Source organism: Erinaceus europaeus, chromosome 12 (genome assembly GCF_950295315.1).
Source record: "Erinaceus europaeus chromosome 12, mEriEur2.1, whole genome shotgun sequence".
Taxonomy (NCBI): domain Eukaryota; kingdom Metazoa; phylum Chordata; class Mammalia; order Eulipotyphla; family Erinaceidae; genus Erinaceus; species Erinaceus europaeus.
The window spans coordinates 32,398,986-32,425,121 of record NC_080173.1 but is presented as its reverse complement, the minus strand read 5'-3'; the positions used below and the strand labels follow the sequence as shown (position 1 = coordinate 32,425,121).

General features: G+C 44.5%; 1 protein-coding gene across 1 annotated transcript in view; it reads left to right on the top strand.

Annotated features, from left to right (window-relative positions):
- Window positions 1–3,784: 3,784 nt before the first annotated feature.
- ABHD6 (abhydrolase domain containing 6, acylglycerol lipase) overlaps window positions 3,785–26,136 on the top strand; it is a 56,231-nt gene continuing 33,879 nt past the window's right edge. Inside the window, exons 1-4 of the mRNA XM_060203026.1 lie at window positions 3,785–3,880; window positions 14,896–14,954; window positions 18,044–18,110; window positions 21,775–21,930. Coding sequence (XP_060059009.1) covers window positions 21,812–21,930 — 119 coding nt within the window. The 5' untranslated portion in view covers window positions 3,785–3,880; window positions 14,896–14,954; window positions 18,044–18,110; window positions 21,775–21,811. The remainder of the gene's footprint in view (window positions 3,881–14,895; window positions 14,955–18,043; window positions 18,111–21,774; window positions 21,931–26,136) is intronic.

The following is a 26,136-nucleotide window of genomic DNA, read 5'->3' as shown; positions in this document are numbered from 1 at the left end:
GAGTCGGGCAGCAGTGCAGCAGGTTAAGCGCACGTGGCGCAAAGTGCAAGGACCAGCTAAGGATCCCAGTTCAAGTCCTGGCTCCCCAACTTCAGGGGAGTTGCTTCACAAGCGGTGAAGCAGGTCTGCAGGTGTCTATCTTTCACTCTCCCTGTCTTCTCCTCCTCTCTCCATTTCTCTCTGTCCTATCCAACAATGATGACATCAATAACAACAACAATAATAACTACAACAATAAAAACAACAAGGGCAACAAAAAGGGAAAATAAATAAATATTTTTTAAAAATTAAAAAAGAAAGAAGAGAAAAGCAGGGCTGACCTGGGATATGTCTCCTATAGGAAGGGTTCTAGGGATGCAGCTGAGGGAACAGCTCAGCTAGCTCCCAGTTGGATCACTGCTACCACGTGTACCAGAGTAGTGCTCTGGTTTGTCTCTCTCTCCTGCTGTCTGCCTCCCATCTCTCTCTCTCTCTCACACACACACACACACACACGCACGCACGCACACTCCCTCTCTCTTTCTCTCTATCTTATATGTAATAGATAAAATAAATATATTTCTTTTAAAATATTTTTAGTTACTTTTTATCACTGTATAGAGACAGAGAAAATGAGAGGGGAGGGAGAGGTAGAGTGAAAGAGACAGAGAGGCACCTGCAGGTGGAGACCAAGGGTTTGAACCCGGGGTCCTTGCGCACTGTAATTTGTGCGCTTAACTAGGTGCGCCACCATCTGACCCCAAAAATAAATATTTTTCTAAAGGATCTAGGGAGCCTGGCTATGGTGCACCCAGTAGAGCACACATGTTACTGTGCACAAGAACTGGTTTCAAGCCCCCAGTCCCCACCTTAAGGGAGGCAGTTTCATGAGCAGTGAAGCAGTGTTGCAAGCATCTCTCCTTTCTCCCTCTCTATCTCCATCTCTCTCAATTTCTCTGTCTCTATAAAAAAGAGGAGGAGCAGTAGAGAGAGAGAGAAAAAAAAAAGGAAAGGTCAAGAAAAAAAAAAGAAAAGGAAAAAACCCATCCGGAGTGGTGGATCTATTGTGTAGTTGATAAACTTGGTGGCAATTGAAAAAAAAAAAAAAAGGATGGGGGGGTCGGGCAGTGGTATACTCAGTTTAGCACACATTTACCATATTCAGTGACCTGGGTTCAAGCCCCAGCTCCCCACCTACAGAGGAAGTGCTTCATGAGCAGTGAAGCAGATCTGCAGTTTTCTCTCCCCAGCCCCTCTCAATTTCTCTCTGTCCTAGCAAATAAAATAGAAAGAAAAAAGGGAAAAATGGCTGATGGGAGTAATGAATTCATAGTGCTGGCAACAAACTAGTAATAATAAGTAAGTAAATAAATAAATAACCTGGGGCACCTTGGGGTGCAGGGACTGTACACAGCCAGTTATTCAGCTACAGAGGCTGTCTTTAAAGATAGACCTGCATTTCCATACTGACTACTCCCCCCAACTACATTCTTCTAGGTCATAAAAGAAGGGGAACAAAGACTGGTATTTTGATTAGGAAAATGGTAAAGGGCAAGACAAATGCTCCCGTTCAGCCTCAGGGATCTGTACTTCTATAAACTTATAAATACTCTGCATTCTTAACATAGTAGCAACAGTCTCCTGCCCCTCTGCCTGGCCCACAGGGGTCCTACTGACCTTACACTCCCACTCCAAGGTGACACTCCTGGGGCAGACTGACTCCGAGCACACTGAAGAAAGCCCATTGGATATTTCTGGGGAGACAGATCCCACAACAGGCAGGTATCCTATTAGTCCTAGAAGTAATCAGACTGTACTCAGAAGGAAGTAGACAAATACATCTTAGGTTTCTTCCACTGCCTGAAGCCTAACACAAATAGATGCTTTATAGAAATTTAACTGACAAGTAAATTAGTAAGCAATATTTTGATTTGTTTGGAAAGACAATGCTTTTGTCAATCTAAAATGTTGCTCCATCATTGATTTCTAGGTGTCAGATGGGTAAAGGCTTGTCTTTGCCAGAGTTATCACAGTGAATTCCATTACTGCACATGGCAGCAGGCATCTTAATAGTTCAAGTAGAGATGTTGTATTCACAAAGACACACAGCTTGGTTTGGATTTTCACAGTATTACCTAGAGACTGTCTTACCTTAAGGAGATGCTTTTTTTCCTCTTTGAGCTTCAATTTCCTTACCTATAAAATGGGACTAATGATAATACTTTGTGACCCAGGAGGTGGTACAGTGGTTAGAGCCTCTGACCTGTGAGTATGAGACCCTGAGTTTGATCCTGGCATGGCAGTGCTAGAGTGATGCTTATTATTAAATAAATGATTTAAGGGGGTGAGGTGGTGGCACACCTGTTTACGTGCACACATTACAGTGTGCAAGTACCTGGGTTAAAGCCCCTGGTCCCTGCCTGCAAGGGGAAAACTTCATGAGTGGTGAAGTAAGGCTGCAGATGTCTCTTTCCCACTCTATCTCCCCCTCCCTACTCAATTTCTCTCTGTCTCAAATTAACAAATAAAATTTAAAATAAATGATTTAAGACATGATGTTCACCTCATAGAACCATCAGAAACACTAAGCACAGGTCATGTATACAGGAAAAGCTCAACATATGAGTTTTCACATTGAAATGGGATCCTCACTCTAAACAGTCTTGTGGCATGGCTCCTTGAAAAAATCAGGGAATGTGCTTCTGGGGTCATAGCTAAATATAATTTGAGGGCACTGGGAGGTAATTCACCTGCTAGAACACACACTTTCCCATGCACAAGGACCTAGGTTTGAGCCCCCAGCACCACGTGGGAGCACCATGCACCACGTGTGAAGCTTCATTAGTGGCTAAAGGGTGCTGTAGTGTCTCTCCTCTCTGTTTCTCTCACTCTCTGCTTCTTTGTAGCTAAGACCAAAAGTCAAACAGGAGGGTGAAAACCCTCTGTGAGTGGTGAAATCTTGCTGGCATGAAGCCCTGGCGTCTAATTACATACATGAATTGGATAGCATGTGCCAGACTGATGCTCTGGTCCTCTCTCTATCTCTCTCTCCTCTCATGTTAATAAATAATTTTTTTCTTTTTGCCTCCAGGGTTATTGCTGGGGCTCGGTGCCTGCACTATGAATCCACTGTTCCTGGAGGCCATTTTTCCCTTTTTGTTGCCCTTGCTGTTGTTATTGTTGCTATTGCTGTCGTTGTAGTTGGATAGGACAGAGAGAAATTGAGAGAGGAGGGGAAGACAGAGAGGGGGAAAGACAGTCACCTGCAGACCTGTTTCACTGCCTGCCGGAGGCTCAAACCGAGATCCTTACACCGCTGGTCCTTGCGCTTCGCACCATGTGAACTTAACCCGAGGCGCTACCGCCCGACCCCGATAAATAAATAATTTTTTAAGAAAAATAAAATGACCATAACGAGAATTTAACCAGTGGTGGCTGAAAGCCCTTCAAGAGCGCCATTCCTCTCCCCCCAGCTATAGAGCCAGCCTGCTCTGGATGGAGGCTCCCCGGGGTCTTACAGCCTTTGGTCTAGCTTCTCCCCTCTGAACAAGGCAGCAACCCTAAAGCCGTGCCTGCCTGTAAATGTGTCTTCTCCAGCTCCTGTGGGCAGCGGGCCAGCCCTAGAGTCACCGCAGAGCCCAACACCGCCAGGCACATACTAGGTGCTCAGTAAAGGAAGCAATGCCTCCACTGAGTTCGGGTGCCAGACTTGGGGCCCTAGGCCCCCAGGGTTGCAGTCCCTGTTTTTCAGTCGGAGGACTCAGGCCACCGCGCGCGCCTTTAAGACGGCGAGGAACGAGCGGGCGCGGGTACGAGCGGGCGCGGGCACGAGCCGCGCGGCACCGACTCGGGCTCGGAGAGCTCGATCCGGCGCGGGACTCCGAGGCAAGAGCGCGGTCAGGTGAGCGCGGGGCCGGACCGGGGTGCGCGTTTGGAGCAGGGGCGCCGGGGGCTCCCCTTTTGGCTCGCGGCGACCTTGCACCCCGGCTGCGGCGGCTTGACCTCCCCCTGGCGGAGCCGGGGCGAAGACGGGTCGGGACCTGCGTCTTCTTTCTCGGCCCTCCCCGGCCGTGCCGGCATAGGGTGACACTCCAGGGACCCCCATATCCGGTTCGAGCAGGCCACCTGCACTCTCCTCCTCCGGCTCTCTAGCATTGGCTCGCTTTGCAGACTCGTGCACCCCGTTCCCCCTACTTCCCGGAGCAGCACTGCTGTTCTCCTTCCCGGGCCGGCCCCGCCTCAGACCCCTGCACCCCTCCGGCTGCCTCCCTGCCCGCAGCGCCCCCTGCAGCCTTCTGACCCTCCTCGGTCCGGCTGCCCCAGTTCCCCGTCCCCTGCGCCCTGACCTCCCCCTCGGGGTGCGGGGCCATCTCCACGCCACCCGGGCTCCTTCCCACACCCGCCCGGCTGCTGGCAGCTGCGGTTGTGTAAGCCGGCTGCAGGGCAGGGCACTAGCACCCCGAAACCCGCAGGCGGGTGAAGAGGCCAAGTTGACAGCGAGGTCGGGATGGGGAGAGGAGCTACGGGAAGAGCTGAGGGCCTGTGTCCCCGCACGTTATTATTCTGAGTCTTTGGTTCCCTGCTGGACCAGGATTTGCCTCCTCCTACACCTGCTCAGAACCCCCTATGACTCCAGCAGGCAGGGAGTTAAAAATAGTTCATTATTAACACTGGCTGACTTAGAATAAGCAAGTGCCTGGAGCCAGGCCCTGTCCAGAGCATCTTCAGAAAGATGACAGAGGACAGCGAGGTAGATCACTTGGGAAGGTACCTGCTTTTTTTGGACGGCCCAGGTTCTAGCCCAGCTCCCAGCACATGGGGGACGACTTCAGTGCTGTGGTGTCTTCATCTGTCTGTCTGTATGTCTAAGCCCTGGTAACTACCCAATAAATTAAAAAAGTAATAAATAGTAAGGACAAAGAGGAAAACGTGTCTTTCCCCATCCCCAAAATGTGGGACAACATGTACAGACAGTATTTTCACAGCTCAGGGGAGCTAAAGTAGCTAAGGTCTGTAACACTGGAGATAGGTTCTCAGACTAGCAGTGGTTCTGAGAACTCCCTCCCACCCCAACACACACACACACACACACACACACACACACACACACACACACACACACACACAGAGTGAGAACCCTGCTAACGGCCTGCCCTGCAGCTAGAAATTGTCAGGACTGAGCTACAAATCTGGACTGGTGAGTGGGCACTTCCTGGTTTCCCTGTGCTGCCTGTGCTCATCAGTCTAGGCCCTGGGCCGCCCCCTCTCCCCCAACACCATCATCCTAGTCCTGGCCTCCCACTGGGCTCTCAGATCTCTTTTTTTCCATGCTGTTGTTTGTGTTTAGACTGAGGAGTTTCTCTAACATGGAAATCTTCCTTGCTCTTCAGTGGCTGTCTCAGCTTCTCTGACCTCCCCTCTGCTTCTCAATCTTTGAAATCTGTTCCTTCCTCCCCTCTCCACTATCTCCCACCTTAGTGATGGCATCTGTCAAGTTTTAGTGCTTATGCACCTGCCATATCCTCTCAGGAGCTACCGTGTTTGGTGGAATCAGAAGCGTTCCCCAGGTCTCTGCTCTCACCCAGAGAAACTCCTGGACAGAGACACAGGAAGATCCTCCTGAGGAGGTGGTTTCTGGAGTAAGGGTAGACAGGATTTCTGAACCCTGAACTCCCAAACTCACTTCCCTGAGCTACAGTGTCATCACAGGCAAATAGCATGGCATGGTACCCAGCATAGCTGCAGGCTTGTTTTGTTTCTAATCCAAAGGTTTTCCACCAGTGATTGAAAATCAGAGAGAATGAGTCCAAACCATGTCTTCCACTCTCTAGTCCTGTGACTCTGGGCTAGTTACCCCATTTCTGTGAGCCTTGCCTTCTGGTAATAACAGCTGCTGCAGAGGGTGGGGGTTGAATCTGTTGACTAGGTGGGGTGAAGGGGGGGGCTGCAAGCTATCAAGGTTCAAGTTCCTGGCACCACTTAGGAGGTGCTGTGGTGTCTCTCCTCTCCATGTGTCTCTCTGTCTGGATGGAAAAATCAAATGAAGCATAAACCCCTGGACACACACACACTGAAGGCAATGGTAACAGGATACATACAGCATGTGGTAAGCCTTCAGTTATTGTGAAGAGGAAATGATGTGTATCACTTTGAATCATGGGAGAGAAATGAAATCACTAATGGGGCTGAGCAGTAGCACACTTTATTGAGCACACACATGACTACACACAAGGAGCCAGGTTCAAGCCCCTGATCTCCACCAGCAGGGAGGAAGCTTTGTGAGCACTGAAGCAGTGTTCCCAGTGTCTGTCTGTCTCTCTGTCTCTCTTTCTCTCTTCCCTTCTCAATTTCTTTCTGTCCTATCAAAAGAAAATAAAATTGAAATAAATAAGTAAATCTCTAACTGGGTTCCACTGAGGTGAGCCAGGAGAGTTTGAACCAACAAGAAGTAAGAAAGGCCTGACTCTGCCTAACCTTAAACCCACCACAGCCTTAGCAATGGGGCCATGTGCCTTTCTCTGTTTTAGCATCATCACTTTGAACTCTGTGCTCTGGGAGGGTTCTCACACCTGGAGTCAGCATGTGGATGCTATTCTCGTGCTTGTACATTGTCAGGAGACAGAATGACGCAGGAAGAAATGTGTTCTCAGAGGTAACCTTGGCCTGTGGTGGGTGCTGAATTTGGACCTGTCCAGGGGCACTGGGTTAGAATCAGAGGTTGTCTTTGGGTTTGGAAAAAAAGAAAAAAATCCAAGGGTGTGTGCTTTGACCTAGCAGGATGATAAGCAGCAAAGGGTGGATATCAGCTCACTCTGTCATACATAGTCTTTACCAGCTCCTGGCAGTTTGAGTGACTCGTTGCCTCAGGAATAAGCCTTCTAAAGAAAAGGGCCAGGAACTGTCCTCTCAAAGCAAAGTGTTGAGAATATGCTGGGAAGTTTGTTCTATAGCTAGAATAAAGTATTATTTTAAAATTTCTCCTTAATCAGAATGAGTTAAATCAGAATGAGTTAAATTCTATTTGATAATTTGTTTATTTATTTTTATTTGTTAAGATAGAAACTGAGAGGGAAGGGGAGATGGAGAGAAAGAGAAACTTGTAGCACTGCTTCACCGCTTGTGAAGCTTCCCCCAACAGGTGTCTTTAAGCATGATAGCATGTATACTCAATCAGAGGCACCATCACCCATCCCCAATAATTTTTTCTGTCTTATTGCTGGGGTTTGGTGCCTGCACGACAAATCCACTGCTCCTGAGAGCTTTTTTTTTTTGGGGGGGGGAATTGGCGGGGGAAATCCACTGCTCCTGAGAGCTTTTTTTTTTGGGGGGGGGTTGGCGGGGGAGAGGGAGAAAGACACCTGCAGTGCTACTTGACTACTTGTGAAGCTTTCCACTTGCAGCTGAGGACAGGAGCTTGAACCTAGGTTATGCCCACCACAGCCTTAGCAATGGGGCCACATGTCTTTCTCCTTTTTAGCATCACACTTAGAACTCTGTGCTCTGGGAGGGTTCTCACACCTGAGATCCTTGCCATGGTGACATGTGTGACCTACCAGATGCACTACTACTGTCCAGCCTTTCATCTGTTAACTTTTTAAAAATATGTTTTATTTATTTCTATGAGAGAGTGATTGAGAATAGCTCTGGCATACTGTGATGCAGGGGACTGAACCTGGGAACACAGAACCTCAGACATGAAAGTCCTTTGCATAACCATTATGCTAACTCCACAGCTCTCCATCTGATAACTTTAAAGGCTGTTGCATGTAGGTATTTTAAGACACACTTCTGCAAATGTCAATTCCATGGAATTTAACAGACTATATTTCTGTTCTCCTATGGGGACATAAACACTTTTTTAATGCTGTCCAATACAGTGGCCTATTTAAATTCACATTAAATAGATTCATAGTTCTGTTTTTTATCACACAAGCCACCTTCCTGTGCTTGACAGCCACATGTGGTCAGAGGCTTAAGTATAGATAGAAAAGATATAAACAGCTTTCTTTGCAGAAGGATCTATGGAACAACTGCTCTGTTTAGATTAGTAAGGCCAGAGAGGCTGGCAAGATAGCTTATATGGATAGTGCACCTGCTTTATCATGGGTGTACCTCTGGTTTGAACTTGGTGCTCCCCCTTCTGTACATACACACACTGGGGGAAGTGTTGGCATTGTGGTGTCTCTCCCTCTGTCTCTCTGTCTCTCTCTCTCTGGAAAAGGCAGTCCAGAACAGTGAAGCTCCAAAGATGACACATTAATAAACAAATAAATAAAAGATAAGGTCATAGACTAGCTAACCTCTTGAGTACAGGCAAGTCATCTGCAGGCCAAGAAATAAAGTGTACAAGGGTATTCCATTGTCAGGAATGGGAGTGTTAATACCTCCCCACAGCCTCATTCTGGTGTCCTGGCTCAATGGCTTTAAAACAGCTATTGATAGATTCAAAGTGGAGGTATCCAGTAAGATGTCTCCAGACAATGCTTTTCCATATCTGGGGAGCCTTAGAAAACAGACACATGTCCACACCAGCCAAGCATGGATCTCTAGGCCCACATGACAGTATTTTTCAGAAGCTCCCTGGGATATTTTAATGTGGAGCCAGAGTTCAGAACAGCTGCCATTAGAGCTGAACTTTAAAAAGAAGTAGAGATCAGGAGAGGAGGGGAGGGGAAGGGGAGGGGAAGCTAGGGGTGGAAGGGGAGGAGAGAAGGGAAGTTAGTGTTTTTATTTTGGTTTGGTTTTTTTAGTGAATTTAATGAATAGCTAAAAATGTTCTTCATTGGATCAGGGAGCTGACATGATGGCTCTCTGTAAAGACTTTCATGCCTGAGGCTCCAACATCTCAGGTTCGTTCCCTGGCACTGCTATAAGCCGGAGCTGAGCAGTGCTCTGTTTAAAAAAATAAAACAAAATAAAATAAAATAAAATAAAATGTAATGCATTCCCTTAACACAGTAACAGATTGAGGACTAGCATTGAATGAGCTCCATTCTTCTAGAAGAGCTCTTCCTGAGACAACTTTGTCTCTCAGAGCTGTGTTTAGAGACATTTTGGGTTGTTACAACATGAGGGTGACACCCACTGGATGGGACAATCCCCACAAGAAAGAATTACCCAATTCTAAGTGCCCATTATGCCATGGGTGAGAAACCCAGTGTGAGACAGTTTTTGCAAGCTCAGGTCCTCTCTGAATTTGATTGTAGTTACCCTCTCAGAGAAGATCCAGCGACCCTAAACTGGACCCTTAGGAGCCCTCTTGATCACAGTCTAGATTTTGTGACAGTGGTGGCCATGTGGAACGAACGCCTGGGGCTAAATGCATCCTGGGTTACACAAGACAGGCTGGGACCCTTGTTTTGAGTAATTGCCTGGGAGTGGCAGCCACTCTTGCTTTTCAGAGACTTTCCAGGAGTTGTCGGTATTTGGCTGTTGGTACGGGCTATTTGCCTTGTGGTTTACCCAAACTGGGAGTCAAGCCTTTGGTGTGATGAAGTTTGGGTTACAACCTGTGGGCTGGGCCCTGGGCATATAAAAATCATAAAAATAGTATACAGATCTGTCTGCAGGCTCAAACATCTGAGCAAATCAGGGAGGGGGTTGAGACCCCCCTACATGGAGATTCTAAAAGGTTAAGTGACACAGAGCCAGTAGGTGGCAGAGCAGATACCTGAGCCCAGATTACAGGAATGCACAAGGAAACCATCTAAAGAACATTTACTCTTGGGGTTTATGTTTTCATTATCAAGACCTGGAAAATGAACTGTAGTTTCCTAGGCAGTGAAGAGAAAAATCACAACAGGGAGAAGGGAGCACATGCCAAAGCTTTAGAGCTGTGTTCCACATCTAGGGAGCATGCTTTACCACATGGGGTGCCCTGGGTTCGAGCCCTACCACTATATGGGAGCACCTTGGACAGTACAAGGGGTGTGCTCCATAGATACTAAAGCAGTTCTATAGTATTGCTCCTCTTTCTCTTTCTCTCCCTCTGAATGAGTGAGAAAACTGTTCTGGGGAAGGTTCTGAGCATTGGTACCAGCACTACTATAAACAAATTAACAAAGGTGGCACTGCCCCGACCAGCGGGGCGGTGAACAGGGGCTAGGAACCTAAAAGACCTGGAATGACAGAGACAAGAGACACGAAAGAATGACAGCAAGACAGGTTTCTGATCAAGCTGCAAAATTTTATTGTGTTCACAGGCATTATAAGGCTTTGGGGAAGGCGGGGGGAGTGCTGGAGGAGGAGGGGGACCAATCTTCAAAGTGGAATGTTCCTTGCAACATACAATGGCCGAAACCATGTTTGTTACCACAACTATGTGTTGTGTCACTTGAATTCTGATAAATGGTCTACCTGAGGGGAAATGGCCTGCCCAGGGGGAAATGAAACTTGTCTCGAGGGCTTCCATTGTTTCAAAGCTTATCAAGCAGAGAAATGGTTCCTGGCATGGCACAGTACGTAAAACATTAGACTTACATACATGAGGTCCTGGGTTCTGTCCCTGGCATCACATAAGCCAGAGTGATGCCCTGGCTCTTTCTTCCTGTCTCTCATAAACAAATGAATAAATCATTTTTAAAAGACTTGGGAACTGGGTGGTGGTGCACCTGGTTGAGCACATGTTACAATGTGCAAAGACCCAGTTTTGAGCCTCCGGTCCCCACCTGCAAGTGGAAAGCTTCGTAAGTGGTAAAGCAGTGCTGCAGGTGTCTTTATGTCTCTCCATCTCTATCACCCCCTCCCTTCCAATTTCTGGCTGTCTCTAGCCAATAAATAAATAAAGATAATAAAAAATTAAAGGACTTTATGCTTTTTTGTTTATTTTTGGATAGAAACAGAGAGGAATTGAGAGGGAGGGGAGATAGAGAGGAGACAGAGACAGAGAGATGTCTGCGGCACTGGTTCACCACATGTGAAACTTCCTCCCTGCAGGTGAGAACTGGGGGCTTGAACCCTGGTCCCTAGTACAATTTTTCCTTCTCTCTCTCTCTCTCTCTCTCCCATACTTTATACCAAACCTTTGAAGAGGTGAGAGGAACACACTGTGAACTCCATCATAGATGATTCAGGGAAAGAATAGATGTTACCGTGGGAGGGCAAGGTGGATGGTAAGAGAGGCTGATCAAAAACTGGGCTAACAGCATGTCTCACATGGCCTTTCCTGCCACTGGGCACCATTGGGAGACTGGGACCAGAGAAGAGCTTTGTGACATTGGGCAGCTTGCTCAATGTCTTGGACTAGTCTTTCTCAATGCCATCTGATGCAGGATATTCATTTGTGTGTGTGTGTGGTGGGGAGGGGGCGGTGACTTTAATGAATAGGAGAAGAAATGCCCTGAGCTTCCTTGAAACTCAGCTGAGAAAAAGTTAAAATTAATTGACTTGCCCCTTAGGAGCCTGGGTCCCCTCCATCATTCCTCCCACGGTTCTCAGCCCTGTGCCCAGCCAGGCTCCAGAGCAATCACAACTGGAGCTTGTCTCTCACAGGCCCCCAGATAGTTTGCAGGATGCAAAACAGTAGAAAGTAGGAGTGTGCCTCTGAGATAGTCAGGGTCCCATGAAATCAAAACAAGTGGTATTGGAAAAATTACTTAAACATTAGGTGGAGGCAGCAGTAAGTGAGGGCCTGACACTGTAAGACTTGCTAGTGGATGAAAAGAATGGGAGAGGAAAATCAAATCATTGAGAAGCCCTTGAGAAATCAGTAAGGTACTTTTGAGAAAAAAGTTCTGTGATAGCACTGTCATAAGCATAACTATAAGATGATCTGAGTTAGGTTTACTGGTTTATTCTTTGTTCTAAGAGTTAGCACAGGGTTATGATCATGAACTGATTTTAGTCCAGTAATTACAACTGCATTTAAAATAGATTCTGAGCAGTTAGGAAGGTCACTCAGTGAACTGAGTGCATTTGCCTGCATCCTTTCTCTCTCTCTCCTTTTTACCAGAGCACTGCTCATCTCTGGCTTATGGTGGTGCAGGGGAATTGAACCTGAGACTTTGGAACCTCAGGCATGAGAATCTCTTTGCAGAACCATTATGCTATCTACCCCCGGCCCCTGCATTCTTTCTCTCTTATGAAATGTATTATAGGACCATTGTAATCAAAACTGTTTGGTACTGGAACATAAATAGACACAATGATCAGTGGAATACAATTGAGAGCCAGAAATAAGTCCCCACACCTACGAACATCTAATCTTTGACAAAGGTGCCCAGACTATTAAATGGGGAAAAAGAGTCTCTTCAACAAATGGTATTGGAAAAATTGAGTTGAAATGTACAGAAGAATGAAGCTGAACCACTATATTTCACCAAACACAAAATAAATTCCAAATGTATCAAGGACTTGGATGTTAGAACAGAAACTGTCAGATACTTAGAGGAAAATATTGGCAGAACTCTTTTCCATCTAAATATTAAAGACATCTTCAATGATACAAATCTAATTACAAAGAAGATTAAAACAAAAACAAACTAATGGGACTACATCAAATTGAAAAGATTCTGCACAGCAAAAGAAACCATTGCCTAAAGAGACCCCTTAAAGAATGGAAGATCTTTATATGCTATACATCAGTCAAGAGGCTAATAACTAAAACATAGAAAGAGCTCACCAAACTCAGCAACAAGAAAACAAATTACCCCATTGAAAATGGGGAGAGGATGTGAACAGAATATTTACCACAGAAGAGATCCAAAAGGCCAACAAATATATGAGAAAATCCTCCAAGTCATTGATTATCAGAGCAATGTCAATAAAGACGATAAAGAGATACCTCTTCATTCCTATGAGAATGTCATACATCAGAAAAGGTAGCAGCGGGAGTCAGGCGGTAGCTCAGTGGGCTAAGGGCACGTGGCACAAAGAGCAAGGGCTGGCGGAAGGATCCTGGTTGGAGCCCTCGCCTCCCCACCTGCAGTGGAATCGCTTCACAGGCTGTGAAACAGTTCTGCAGGTGTCTATCTTTCTCTCCCCTCCTCCCTCCATCTCTCTGTCCTATCTAACAATGATGACATCAATAACAACAATAACTACAACAACAGTAAAAGTAACAAGGGCAACAAAAGGGAAAATAAATAAATATAAAAAAAAGAAAAGGTAGCAGCAACAAATGCTGGAGATGTTATGGGGACAAAGGAACCCTTCTCCACTGCTGGTGGGGATGGAAATTGATCCATCCCCTGTGGAGAGCAGTCTGGAGAACTCTCAGAAGGCTAGAAGTGGACCTACCCTAAGACCCTGCAATTCCTCTCATGGAGATATATCATAAGGAACCACACACGCCCATTCAAAAAGACTTGTGTATACCTATGTTCATAGCAGCACAATTTGTTAATAGCCTAAACCTGGAAGCAACCCAGGTGTCCAACAGCAGATGAGTGGCTGAGCAAGTTGTGGTATATATACACAATGGAATACTACTCAGCTATTGAAAACGGTGACTTCACCGTTTTCAGCCTGTCTTGGATGGAGCTTGAAGAAATCATGTTAAGTGAAATAAATCAGAAACAGAAGGATGAGTCGACCTTTCAACACCCATGTCCAGCGGAGAAGCAATTACAGAAGCCAGACCTTCAGTCTGCTCCCCATAGAGATCTTTGGTCCATACTCCCAGAGGGATAAAGAATAGGGAAGCTTCCAACGGAGGGGAGGAGATAGGGTACGCTGGTTGTAGGAATTGTATGAATGAAAGCATTTAAAAAACTATTATTTAGAAGAATAAATGGATACTTACCTATTATCATCACACAGGCTTCACCTCTCCGGGCTGATTTTTTCAGATAGAGGAGAGGGAAAGACACCATAGTACTGAAGGTTTCTTCAGTGTGGTGGGAGCAAGGCCCAAACCTGGATTGTGTGCATGACAAAGCAGACACCCTGCCAGGTAAACTCTCTTGCCCACCCAGTTTTTACATTTTAAAAAATATTTCTGCATTTTATGAGAGAGACTAGAGCTTCCCTCCATCATATATGGTGCTGGGCTCAAACCCAGGCCCTCACACATTCAAGTTCTGCAGTCTGCCCACAGAGTCACCTTCCTAGTCATAGTCTCACCTATTATTTATTTGGATAAAGTCCTGTAGTCAGATTTTAACTTTGAAATTTTGAGTGTGGCTTCAGTACATGTCCCTTCTTCTGATGCTAATTTTTCCAGGCTACAGAGATTTCTGGCAGGAGAGTCCGAGTATAAAGAAATTGAGAATCAGCTGACATAGGGCCTTGAACATGGACTTTTTTTTCTTTAATGAAAAAAAAGTTGCTTTTTGGAGGTTGCTTTTTGCTTTTATTTTTTTTAATTTTTTAAATTTCTTTATTGGGGAATTAACGTTTTACACTCGACACTAAATACAATAGTTTGTACATGTATAACATTTCCCAGTTTTCCGTATAACACTAACAACCCCCACTAGATCCTCTGTCATCCTTCTTGGATCTGTATTCTCCCCACCCACCCCAGAGTCTTTTACTTTGGTGCAATACACCAATTCCATGAACATGGACTTTATGCTGAGAACCAGAACTCTTGTTTTGTGGGGAACCCCTGGGATGTCTGTGACAGGCTTCTCTTTCCTAACCCCGGTACTGTTCTGATAGAGAGTGCACATGGCAGACTCACTGCACCTCTGTTAGAAATGACAAGTGTGGGGATTGATCAGTGGTGCACCTAGCTGAACATACATTTTACCATATGCAAAGACCCAGGTTCAAGCCCCTGCTCCCCACCTGCAGGGCTGAAGTTTCATGAAAAGTGAAGCAGTGCTCCAAGTGTCTCTCTCACTCTCTCTCTCTTCAATGTTTATTAATTATTGGATAGAGACAGACAGAAATTGAGAAGGGAGATAGAGGAGAGAGAGAGAGAGACACCTGCAACCCTTCTTTGCCACTCATGAAGCTTCTTTTCCTCTACAGGTGGAGACCAGGAGCTTGAACCTACATCCTTGCACACTGTAATGTGTGCACCTAACCAGGTGTGCCACCATCTGTCCATCTTTTTCACTCTCTATCTCCTCCTTCCCTCTCAATTTCTCTCTGTGCTATTAAATTAAAATTAAGTAAATATAAAATTTTTAAGACCACAAAATTTCATTTAAAAAAGGAAGTGGGGAGTCGGGCAATAGTGCAGCAAGTTAGGTGCAGGTGGCGCAAAGCACAAGGACTGGTATAAGGATCCCGGTTCTAGCCCCCAGCTCCCTACCTGCAGGGGAATTGCTTCACAAGCAGTGAAGCAGGTCTGCAGGTGTCTATCTTTCTCTCCCCCTTTCTGTCTTCCCCTCCTCTCTCTATTTTTCTCTGTCCTATCCAACAACAACTACATCAGTAACAACAATAATAACTACAACAACAATAAAAAATAACAGGGGCAACAAAAGGGAAAATAAATAAAATAAATAAATATAAAAATATATTAAAAAAGGAAGTGCCAAGCACTCTTCAACCTCCTGCTTTTGCTCTTATTTGGGAGTGCAGATTTAGGCAGTGAGAGGTTATTTCAGGGTGTTGACATTCTATATTTCAAGCCATCCAAGACCACAAACTCATGCAAAGAGCTATTTTCATTTATTTCCATCATGTGGAAAATAAAGGCTTCTGCAAAGTTCTTTCTAGCACTTTACCTTTGAGAGGTGACCCTGGCTAATGACAGCATACATATCCCGATGAGTTTATAGTGAAGTGTTTGAATGAAAGCTTGTTCTGGGCTCCCCAAAGTACAGAAGCCCTTGAAGGTAAAGGGTCAGGTGGTTCCCTCCACCCCACCCCTCTTAAGCCCAACAGATTGACTGGTATTCTGACAGGATTTCTTGGTTCTGTTGTTTGTTTAATTTTTCTTGTATTTGGTATGAGAAAAATTGAGAGGGAGAAAGTGGATAGAGAAGGAGAGAGAGACACCTGCAGCCCTGCTTCATTGCTCATGAAGCTTCCCTTCTGCAGGTGGGGAGTAGGGTCTTTCTTTCTTGAACCTGGATCTTCCTGCATGGTAATGTGTGCACTCAATCAAGTATGCCACTTCCTGACCCTTCAAGTTTCTTGTTTTCAGCATGATTTCTAGCAGGCAGTGATTTCAGACTAGCAACTACAGCCCATGTATTTATTTATTTACTTGTTTGCTTATTTATTCTCATGACAGAAAAAGAAAGAGCACTCACACACTGTTCAGTTCTGGCATAGGGTGGCCACAGTAGTTGGTTGACTACAGGCTTGCTCCCTGGCCCTCCAGCCTACACCTTGACTTCAGAGGCCAATATTTTATAGGCAAAGGGTCAGGTCAGGGCTCTTATTGCTGTTAAGTTTTCTTGCTTCTTAGCCAATAGGATATATATATATGATGGGTCACATTCTGTGGTCTGGGAGGCGGGATTGAAGTAAAGCTTTGGATGTACAAGCCTAGGGCACCGAGTTTGGTCTGCCTGTGCCAAAGAACATATAAGCTACCCTCCAGATGAGGCTCGGATCCATCTGCCTGACTCTCCTCCTTAGGCTGTCTATTCTCCAGAGGACAGGGTGACCAGATTTCTTGCTCCTCTGGTTCTCCACTCATAGAGCTAGCTTGGCTGAGTGTCCCTGCCCTTTGAATCTCCCCTGGTGGTGAAACAGAGGAGGACACTGGGTTTGATGGCTCTGGAGTGTGAACCCCCACAGGGAAGCATTTCTCAGTACTGTGTGACAAAGTAAGACTGAGCAAGCCTGCTTATTAGCACCCTTCCCTGAACCACAGGGGACACGGAATTCTGGTTCAATCAAGGTCAAGTGCAGTGCCAAGATAGATTTTGTTTTCTTTTTAGTTGAGATAACAGTGGTCTATAGCATTATATAAATTGTAGGTGTACAACAACATCTGGATTCTCAACATGGAAGAATCGATCTTTAAGATCCAGACTTTGATTCTTAAGAACTCAAGTTTCTGACAAGCTGACTTAACCTTTATACTGTCACACAGGACTGCCCACACCCTCACAATCTTTGTTATCTCTGTAGGTCAAGGCCACTAGGTAATGGGGAGACTGGAGGGAGGGAGGGAGAGAAAGAGAGAGAGAGAGACTGCAGCATCAAAGCTTTCTCCAATGTAGGGGTCAGGCTTAAACTTGAGTGGCTTGTTTGCATGATAAAGCGCTTTGTGCTATGTATACTTAACCCAGTGCGCCATCACCAGGCCCCTGCCCAGTTTTTCTGTTGGACTCTCTGTTGTTGCCATTGTTGTTTTTTATTGATTTGTAAAGCCCTTTGTATATCAAGAATATTAGTTGCATCTGATGTATAATTACAATTTTTCATCTTGACCATGATATCTGTTTCTAAAACACATTTAGGCAATCAATGTAGTGATTTTTTTTTTTTTTTTTTTTTTGGCTTCTGGGTTTTGTATCTTACTTAGCAAGGTCTTCCCAGTGGAGATATTCTGAAAGAGTACTCGTGTTTTCTTTTAGAACTTTCTGATTTCATTTTTTCACAGGTGAGTCTTACTATCCTGAGATAGTCCAGAGGTTTCTGTGCACTCATTTTCCTTGGCCCAGCTCCTCATTCTCCTGCTATGGTTACTTTGCTAGTGTTCCTCTGCTCTGTCCTATTTTTGAGCTGGGGTGGGGCATGAGGGGAGGCTGCTTGCTAATTGCCACAGTTCACCTTCATTTACTCACAGGTTTCTCTATCCCTTTCTGACTTTTAGGTAAACCCTAATCTCAGAGTAAAGAGAATTTCCATCTTTGAGGGTTTTCATCCTTCCCTCCCTCTCTCTCAATGGCCTTTGTAACCAGTGCAGCCCAGAGCCACCAGCTCATTATCATACTTCGTCCTCACCTCACCTCATGGATTCCCTTGACCTCCTTCAATCTGACACACCCTGCCTTTTGCATACCTGGAAGGGCCAATCAGGTTGTTTAATAGGGGAAAGTGGCTGGGACCTCAGGCAGACTCCAAGCTCTAGAGACCTGTACTTTTCCTGTGCCCAGGAGAAGAGTCCTCTGCCTTCCCAGAAGCCAACAGTTCTCCCCAGCTATTGGCACTTCATTCATATTCCTACCTGTGAGCCAATGCTTTGTCATTTTCTTCCTTCTGATTCCAGAATCTCATTTTCAGCTTCTGCCAAAGCCAGTAGCAGTTGGAAAAGAAGATTGCAGCTACCTTGAAGAGTGAGTATGGATTTTTAATACCTTGAATAAAAGAATAGTAAGCAGCTCATAATGAGCTTGGTGCATAGCTTGTTTCAGCAGCAGAACTGTTAATAGCTACAAAGTTCATGAGGAGAAATGGTGTGTGTGTGTGTGTGTGTGTGTGTGTGTGTGTGTGTGTGTGTGTGTGTGTTGTGTATGTGTTGAGGTGGGGACACACACAGATACTAAGACTAGGAGGACAGGAAGTGAGCACGAGAGCAGTTGGGGACCTGAGGACCATATCATACTGGGTAAATTTAACTGCTTACTACAAAATTTCAGTAGAATTTTTCTCTGGAGGACTGGACAGTGGCACACCTGGCTAAGGGCACACATAACAGTGGGCAAGTACCCCTGACCAAGCCCCTGGTCCTCACCACCAGCGGGAAAGCTTTATGAGCGGTGAAGCAGTGCTGCAAGTATCCCTTTCTCTCTCCCCTCCTCCCTTGTCTCTCAATTGCTCTCTGTCTCTATCCAAAAATAAATAAAAAATAAAGGGAGGGGGAGTCAGGTGGTAGCGCTGCGGGTTAAGCGCAGATGGTGCAAAGTGCAAGGACTGGCATAAGGATCCCGGTTTGAGTCCCCGGCTCCCCACCTGCAGGGGAGTCACTTCACAGGCAGTGAAACAGGTCTGCAGGTTTCTGTCTTTCTCTCCCCCTCTCTGTCTTCCCCTCCTCTCTCTCTCTGTCCTATCCAACAACAACAACATCAATAACTACAACAATAAAACAACAAGGGCAACAAAAGGCAATAAATAAATACTACATATTTTAAATAAATAAATAAATAAAAGGAGGAAGGAAGAGAGAGAGAGAATTTTTCCCTGGAGACATTATATTATGATGAGGAGTTAGATGACCCAATTCTCAAAGTATTTGTTCTTATCTATTCTGAAGCTTCCACATGAAAGAATCTTACTAGCATTTTTTGTTTGTTTGTTTTTGTCTTCTTTAGCTATTGATCATTAATGACAGTCTTGAAAAATCATTTTGTCTTTACAAGAATCTAAATCGGTATTGGGTTAGATGGTAATATATTTAACAGGTGGACCATTATACTCAGATTTCAAGTACTTGGTGTTTTCCTAGTGGAAAACATCACGAAGAGGTGTGTTGTTGTTGTTTTTGTTCAGGATGAAAGGAAAAATTAAATTATAAACAGCACTGGATAGCTTCAAAAACATGTCAGCACCATTAAGTAGAAAACTAACTGGTAACTTGCAAAATCTACACATTATCTACTCTTGAAACCATTCAGAAGAGCTGAGGTTGTAGCCCCAGGGATAAAGCACAGGTCTTGTATATAAGAGGCTCTGGATTCAAGTTCTGGCACTCCCTTCCCTGCAGCTTGGGGGAGTTAAGAAATGCAAAGAGTGTCAGCTGGCCGACTGCACTCTGGGCCTTGTGCATAGCTGATCCAGGATAAACAGGTGCTTATAGCAAGCACTGAAAGAAGGCAAAGGTGGTGTCAACTAGGGGCACCTTCAGGATCAGGTTGAAGTGCAGGCCATGCCACCTACCAGCCAGAGAACTTGGGGGGTATTGGTTAACTCCCTTAAATCTCAATTTCTCCATCTTTAAAGTGGGAGGAAATGATTAATGCTCTGAATGATCAAATGAGAGGAAGAACTAACTGCCTACCCAGAGCTTGGCAGATAGTAGTTACACAATGGGAAGGGACTGTCCTTTTCATGGCTAAGGTGGACAGTGATGGCCTGGTTATTATGAGCTTGCTGTTATTGGTATAATAATCATTATTATATCATGAGAAGGTCAGGACTTTGTGAAATTCAGTGGAATCTGGATCAATGGTTAGAGAAGCTATGATTCTTTTAAAATAGTTTGTCTTCTGTTTATCCTTGAGTTTTGCTTTATACCCTGAAATTAAGGTATTAGAACCCAGGATTCATTCTCTTTCCTACCCTCTCCCCTTCTATCTTCTCCCAGTCCTCTTCCCCTTTTCCCCTTCTCTCTCCCCCCTTTCCTTTTCCCTCCCTGTCCCTTTCCTTTCCCTTCCTTTTAATTTTCCCTTCCCCTTTCCTTCCCTTTCCTTCCCTTTCCTTCCCTTCCCTTTCCTTCCCTTTCCTTCCCTTCCCTTCCCTTTCCTTCCCTTCCCTTCCCTTCCCTTCCCTTCCCTTCCCTTCCCTTCCCTTCCCTTCCCTTCCTTTCCTTTCCCTCTCCCCTCCTCTCCTCTCCTCTCCTCTCCTCTCCTCTCCTCTCCTCTCCTTTCCTTTCCTTTCCTTTCCTCTCCTTTTCCTCTCCTTTCCTTTCCTTTCCTTTCCTTTCCTTTCCTTTCCTTTCCTTTCCTTTCCTTTCCTTTTCCTCTCCTTTCCTTTCCTTTCCTTTCCTTTCCTTTCCTTTCCTTTCCTTTCCTTTCCTTTCCTTTCCTTTCCTTTTCTTTCCCTCTCCTTTCCTTTCTTTTCCTTTCCTTTCTCCTTTCCTTTCCTTTCCCTTCCCCTTTCCCCCTTGCCCCTTCTCCCTGCCCCTTTCCCACTTTTCCCTTCCCCCTTCCTTCTTGCCCCTACCCCCTTCCCTTTTACAAAAAGCAAAAGAGCCCTGAAGTTTCCTTCACTGTGGTGGTGGTGGGGCTCAAACCCAGATTACACACATGGCAACACTGCACACTATTCCAAGCGAGCTATTTCGCCAACACTAACAGTTTTCAAAATCAATGAAAACATTAAAAGAGAACTGTGACATTTTATACCCAAATCAGATTTAGGAGCACGAGACTGACTTAATGCAGTGTCCTCCAGATCCTCTGACATGTCTACTATCTGATTATTCTTTGTCCATGTGTCCCTGTTTTTAGAGACAAAGGCTGGGGAAGCCTGGGTGTCTTTGGGTGACCCAGGAAGCCTGGTGGCAGCCATGTACCAGAGTGATTTCTGGTTCTTTCTCTCTCTCCTTTCTCATGAATAAATAAAAGAGAGAGAAGAAATTATACCCATATGTCTACAACTGTACTGTAAACCATTAACCTCTCAATAAAATGATAAAAGAAGGGAGTTGGGCGGTAGCACAGCGGGTTAAGCACAGGAAAGCGCAAGGACCAGCGTAAGGATCCCGGTTCGAGCACCCAGCTCTCCACCTGCAGGGATGTCACTTCACAAGCTCTCCCCCTCTCTGTCTTCCCCTCCTCTCTCAATTTCTCTCTGTCCTATCCAACAACAGTGACATCAATAACAACAACAATAATAACTACAGCAATAAAACAAGGGCAACAAAAGGGAATAAATAAATATTTTTTAAATGATAAAAGAAAAAAGGGAAGGAAGGAAGGAAGGAGGAAGGAAGGAAGGAAGGAAGGAAGGAAGGAAGGAAGGAAGGAAGGAAGGGTCTATGGTCCCCTGCCGTTCTCCTTATCACCTTAGTGGTCTTTCCTATTTAGACTGCTTAAGTATTTACCTGATTTTTTTTTTTTTTCCCATCAGAGCACTGCTAAACTTTGGCTTCTGGTGGTGATAGGGATTGAACTTTGGAGGCTCAGACATGAAAATTGTTTTGCACAACCACTCTGCTGTCTCCCTGGCCCTTGTATTTTCTCCTAATCTCCTCATTCACTCTAGCCATTCACTTTTCTTCTCCCAGTTGCTTCTTTGCTTATTCTCACAAAGCAGTATTTCAGTACTGGCTCTTTTCAGCTCCCCCAGGTGTCTGCCTGCCCCCCACCCCATCAGGATGGATCTGGATGTGGTAAACATGTTTGTGATTGCGAGTGGGACACTGGCCATCCCAATTCTGGCCTTTGTAGCCTCCTTCCTCCTGTGGCCTTCAGCGCTGATCAGAATCTACTATTGGTGAGTTGACTTTGCCATGGTTGTTTGCAAGAGCATCATCAGTGTCATCTCTCTACTTGTCTTCATGATTGGGCAACATTTTATCCTGAGGTATTTACAGCATTAAAAAAAATGGCACACTGCTTTCTTTGGAGCATGTGAATATGTGAATCTATTTTTTCTCTTTTTTTACCAGAGCACTGCTCAGCTCTGGCTTATGGTGGTGCAGGGGATTGAACCTGGGACTTTGGAGCCTCAGGCATGAGAGTCTCTTTGCATAACCATACTATCTACCCCTGCCCTAGAGCATGTGAATCTTAAAACATTTCTTTTTTTTTTTTAATTTATTCTTTATTTAAGAAAGGATAAATTAACAAAACCATAGGGTAGGAGGGGTACAACTCCACACAATTCCCACCACCCAATCTCCATATCCCATCCCCTCCCCTGATAGCTTTCCCATTCTCTATCCCTCTGGGAGCATGGACCCAGGGTCGTTGAGGGTTGCAGAGGGTGGAAGGTCTGGCTTCTGTAATTGCTTCCCCGCTGAACATGGACATTGACTGGTCAGTCCATACTCCCAGTCTGCCTCTCTCTTTCCCTAGTAGGGTGTGTCTCTGGGGAAGCTGAGCTCCAGGACACATTGGTGGGGTCTTCAGTCCAGGGAAGCCTGGCCGGCATCCTGATGACATCTGAAACCTGGTGGCTGAAAAGAGAGTGAACATACAAAGCCAAACCAATTGTTGAGCAACCATGGGCCCAAAGGTTGGAATAGTGCAGAGGAAGTGTTGGGGGGGTACTCACTACAAACTCTAGTGAACTTCTGCTTTCAGGTATATATTTTGCACTTGTTTATGGATACATGTGAACATACGCTTTCTCTCACAGAACCTGGTGTATATCTAGGTTTTGGGACTTTGTTAGAAAGTGATCCACCTGGGATGGAATTAGAGAATGCTATGAAAGGAAAGGTCTCACCCGAGTAATGAAGGGCTATCATTCCACACCTGAAGTCTCTGGACACAGTCTGAGCTGAAGCACATTGAGGTGGCAATCGTTGCGTTGATTAGGTTGTGATCTGCTGATGCAATATTATTTGATATGAATTGGGAGAGGCATGCGGGAAAGTGGGCCCTATCCTAAGGTTCCAGGACTGGGAGAAATATAGGTTCTATAGTGGAGATGTGAGGTTCCTGCTGTCTTTCTCTCTCTCTCTCTCAAAAAAAAAAAAAATGGAGAGTGAAAAATTGGGTCAGAGAAACCACTCAGTAGCATCATGAATGTATGAGGTACTGGTTTATTCTCTGGTGGTGAATTAAAAAACAGAAAGGAAAGAAGAAAGCTGCGAACAAACTATATTTTAGTTATATATATCAAACAGCACCACTCAGTTTTGGCTACTGGTGATTCTGGGGATAATGCAAGTCCCATGTGGCTAACTCTCCTGCCTTTGTGAATAACTTTAGACGAACTGGGGTAAGTTTCGGAAAGTTATTTTTGGAAGTGAGCAGGGAGGTAGCATCACAGTTATAGAAAAAGAGTTTCATGCCTGAGGCTCCAAGGTCCTATGTTCAAGCCCCAATACCACCATAAGCCAGAGCTGACCAGTGCTCTGGTTAAAACAAAAAAGCTATTGTTTAATTTTGGTTTGTTTGCTGTAGGAGGTTCCTAGGTTCTCAATGTTGGGAGAAAAAAACTCATTTAAGTTTTGAAGCCCCTCTACAACCTTCCCACCAGTTTCTCTTCCCTTTATTCCTGAAACAATTCTTCAAGATCTAGTGGAAAGAGCTAAGTGATGGTCTAGAACTCCAGTAACCCCTTTCTTCTTGGAACAGCCACTACTAGTCACATGACCTTTGGGGGAGTTATCATAGTCTGTCTCCCTGGTCCACAGTGAGAGCACAGGGAATCTGCCAGTGACTTGACTTTGGACTTTACAGTCTCCAGATCTATAAAAAAAAAATTTCTGTTGTTTGTGAGTCATCTAGACTTTGGTATTCTTTTTTTTATTTTTTAAATAGTTTACTTATTTATTTTTTATTTTAATTAATTAATTATTTTCTTTATTGGGGAATTAATGTTTTACATTCAACAGTAAATACAATAGTTTCTACATGCATAACATTTCCCAGTTATCCATATAACAATACAACCCCCACTAAATCTTTTGTCATCCTTCTTGGACCGATCCCACCCACCCTGGAGTTTTTTACTTTGGTGCAATACGCCAATTACAGTTCAGGTTCTACTTGTGTTTTCTCTTCTGATCTTGTATTTCAACTTCTGCCTGAGAGTGAGATCATCCCATATTCATCCTTCTGTTTCTAACTTATTTCACTTAACATGAATTTTTCAAGGTCTGTTCAAGATCAGCTGAAAATGGTGAAGTCACCATTTTTTGTAGCTGAGTGGTATTCCATTTTGTATATATACCACAACTTGCTCAGCCACTCATCTGTTGTTGGACACCTGGGTTGCTGCCAGGTTTTGGCTATTACAAATTGTGCTGCTAAGAACATAGGTGTACACAGATCTGTTTGGATGGCTGTGTTGGGTTCCTTAGGATATATCCCCATAGGGTAGGTTCATTTTTAGCCTTCTGAGAGTTCTCCAGACTGTTCTCCACAGAGGTTGGACCAATTGACATTCCCAGCAGCAATGCAGGAGGCTTCCTTTGACCCCACAACCTCTCCAGCATTTGTTGCTGTTACATTTTCTGATGTATGACATTGTCACAGGAGTGAAGTGGTATCTCATTGTTGTCTTGATTTGCATTTCTCTGACAATCAAAGACTTGGAGCATTTTTTCTTTTGTTTCACAGCATTTCACAGCCTTTTGGATCTTCTGTAGTGAATATTCTGTTCATGTCTTCCTCCCATTTTTTGGATGGGGTTATTTGTTTTCTTGTTGTTGAGTCTGGCAAGTTCTTTTTATATTCTGGTTATTAGCCTCTTGTCTGATGTATGACATATAAAGATCTTCTCCCATTCTGTGAGGGGTCTCTTGGTTTGGGTAGTGGTTTCTTTTGCTGTGCAGAAGCTTTTTAATTTGATGTAGTGCCATGGGTTTATGCTTGCCTTAGTCTTCTTTGTAATTGGATTCATTTCATTGAAGATGTCTTTATAATTTATGTGGAAAAGAGTTCTGGCAATATTTTTCTCTAAGCAACTGATAATTTCTGGTCTAACATTCAAGTCTTTGATCCACTTGGAATTTACTTTTGTATTTGGTGAAATATAATGGTTTAGTTTCTTTTTTCTGCATGTTTCAAGCCATTTTTTTCCAACACCATTTGTTGAAGAGACTCCTCTGTCCCCACTTAATAGTCTGGGCACCTTTGTCAAAGATTAGATGTCCATAGGTGTGGGCAGCTTACTTCTGGTATTTCAATTCTATTCCACTGGTCAGTGTGTCTATTCATGTTCCAAGTGAAGAAGAAAGAGAAAGGAAAGAAGGGATAGCAAGAATAGACAATTATGCAAATCTACTATCCACTGTATATTCTAGGGGCAGCAAGAGGAGAAAGGGAAGTAGAGCAGAGATACACACATAGAGAGTCCACTCTGAGTCACATTTCTTCCCCCAAATAATTCACAAATGAATATCAGTGAATTCAGAAAGCCAAAGAAGAAAGAAGGAAGAAAGGAAGACAAGATAATAAAAAAAAGAGAAACAAGAGAGAGAAAAGAAAAAAGATAAGAAAAAGAGCTGTAATAAAAAATCAGTGAAAGGAAAGTTTTTTAATTGATTAATTTATTTTTATTTTTATTATTATTTTTTTATATTTATTTTATTTATTTATTCCCTTTTGTTGCCCTTGTTGTTTTATTGTTGTAGTTATTATTGTTGTTGTCGTTGTTGGATAGGACAGAGAGAAATGGAGAGAGGAGGGGAAGACAGAGAGGAGGAGAGAAAGATAGACACCTGCAGACCTGCTTCACTGCCCGTGAAGCGACTCCCCTGCAGGTGGGGAGCCGGGGTTTGAACCGGGATCCTTATGCTGGTCCTTGTGCTTTGTGCCTATTTTTATTTATTTATTTATTTTTTAATTAGCTAGGAGGAGGGAGAAGGGGAGAGTCTGTAGAGGAGGTAGGAGTAGTGAAACAAGTTCCTCTCTCAATGGATAAGATGCCCAGTCCCCTAGCAATGAAAGATACCCTAAGAGTTCATTCTGGTCAACCTAAAGGAGGGGGGGAAAGAGATACACCTTTATATAATATTAATAA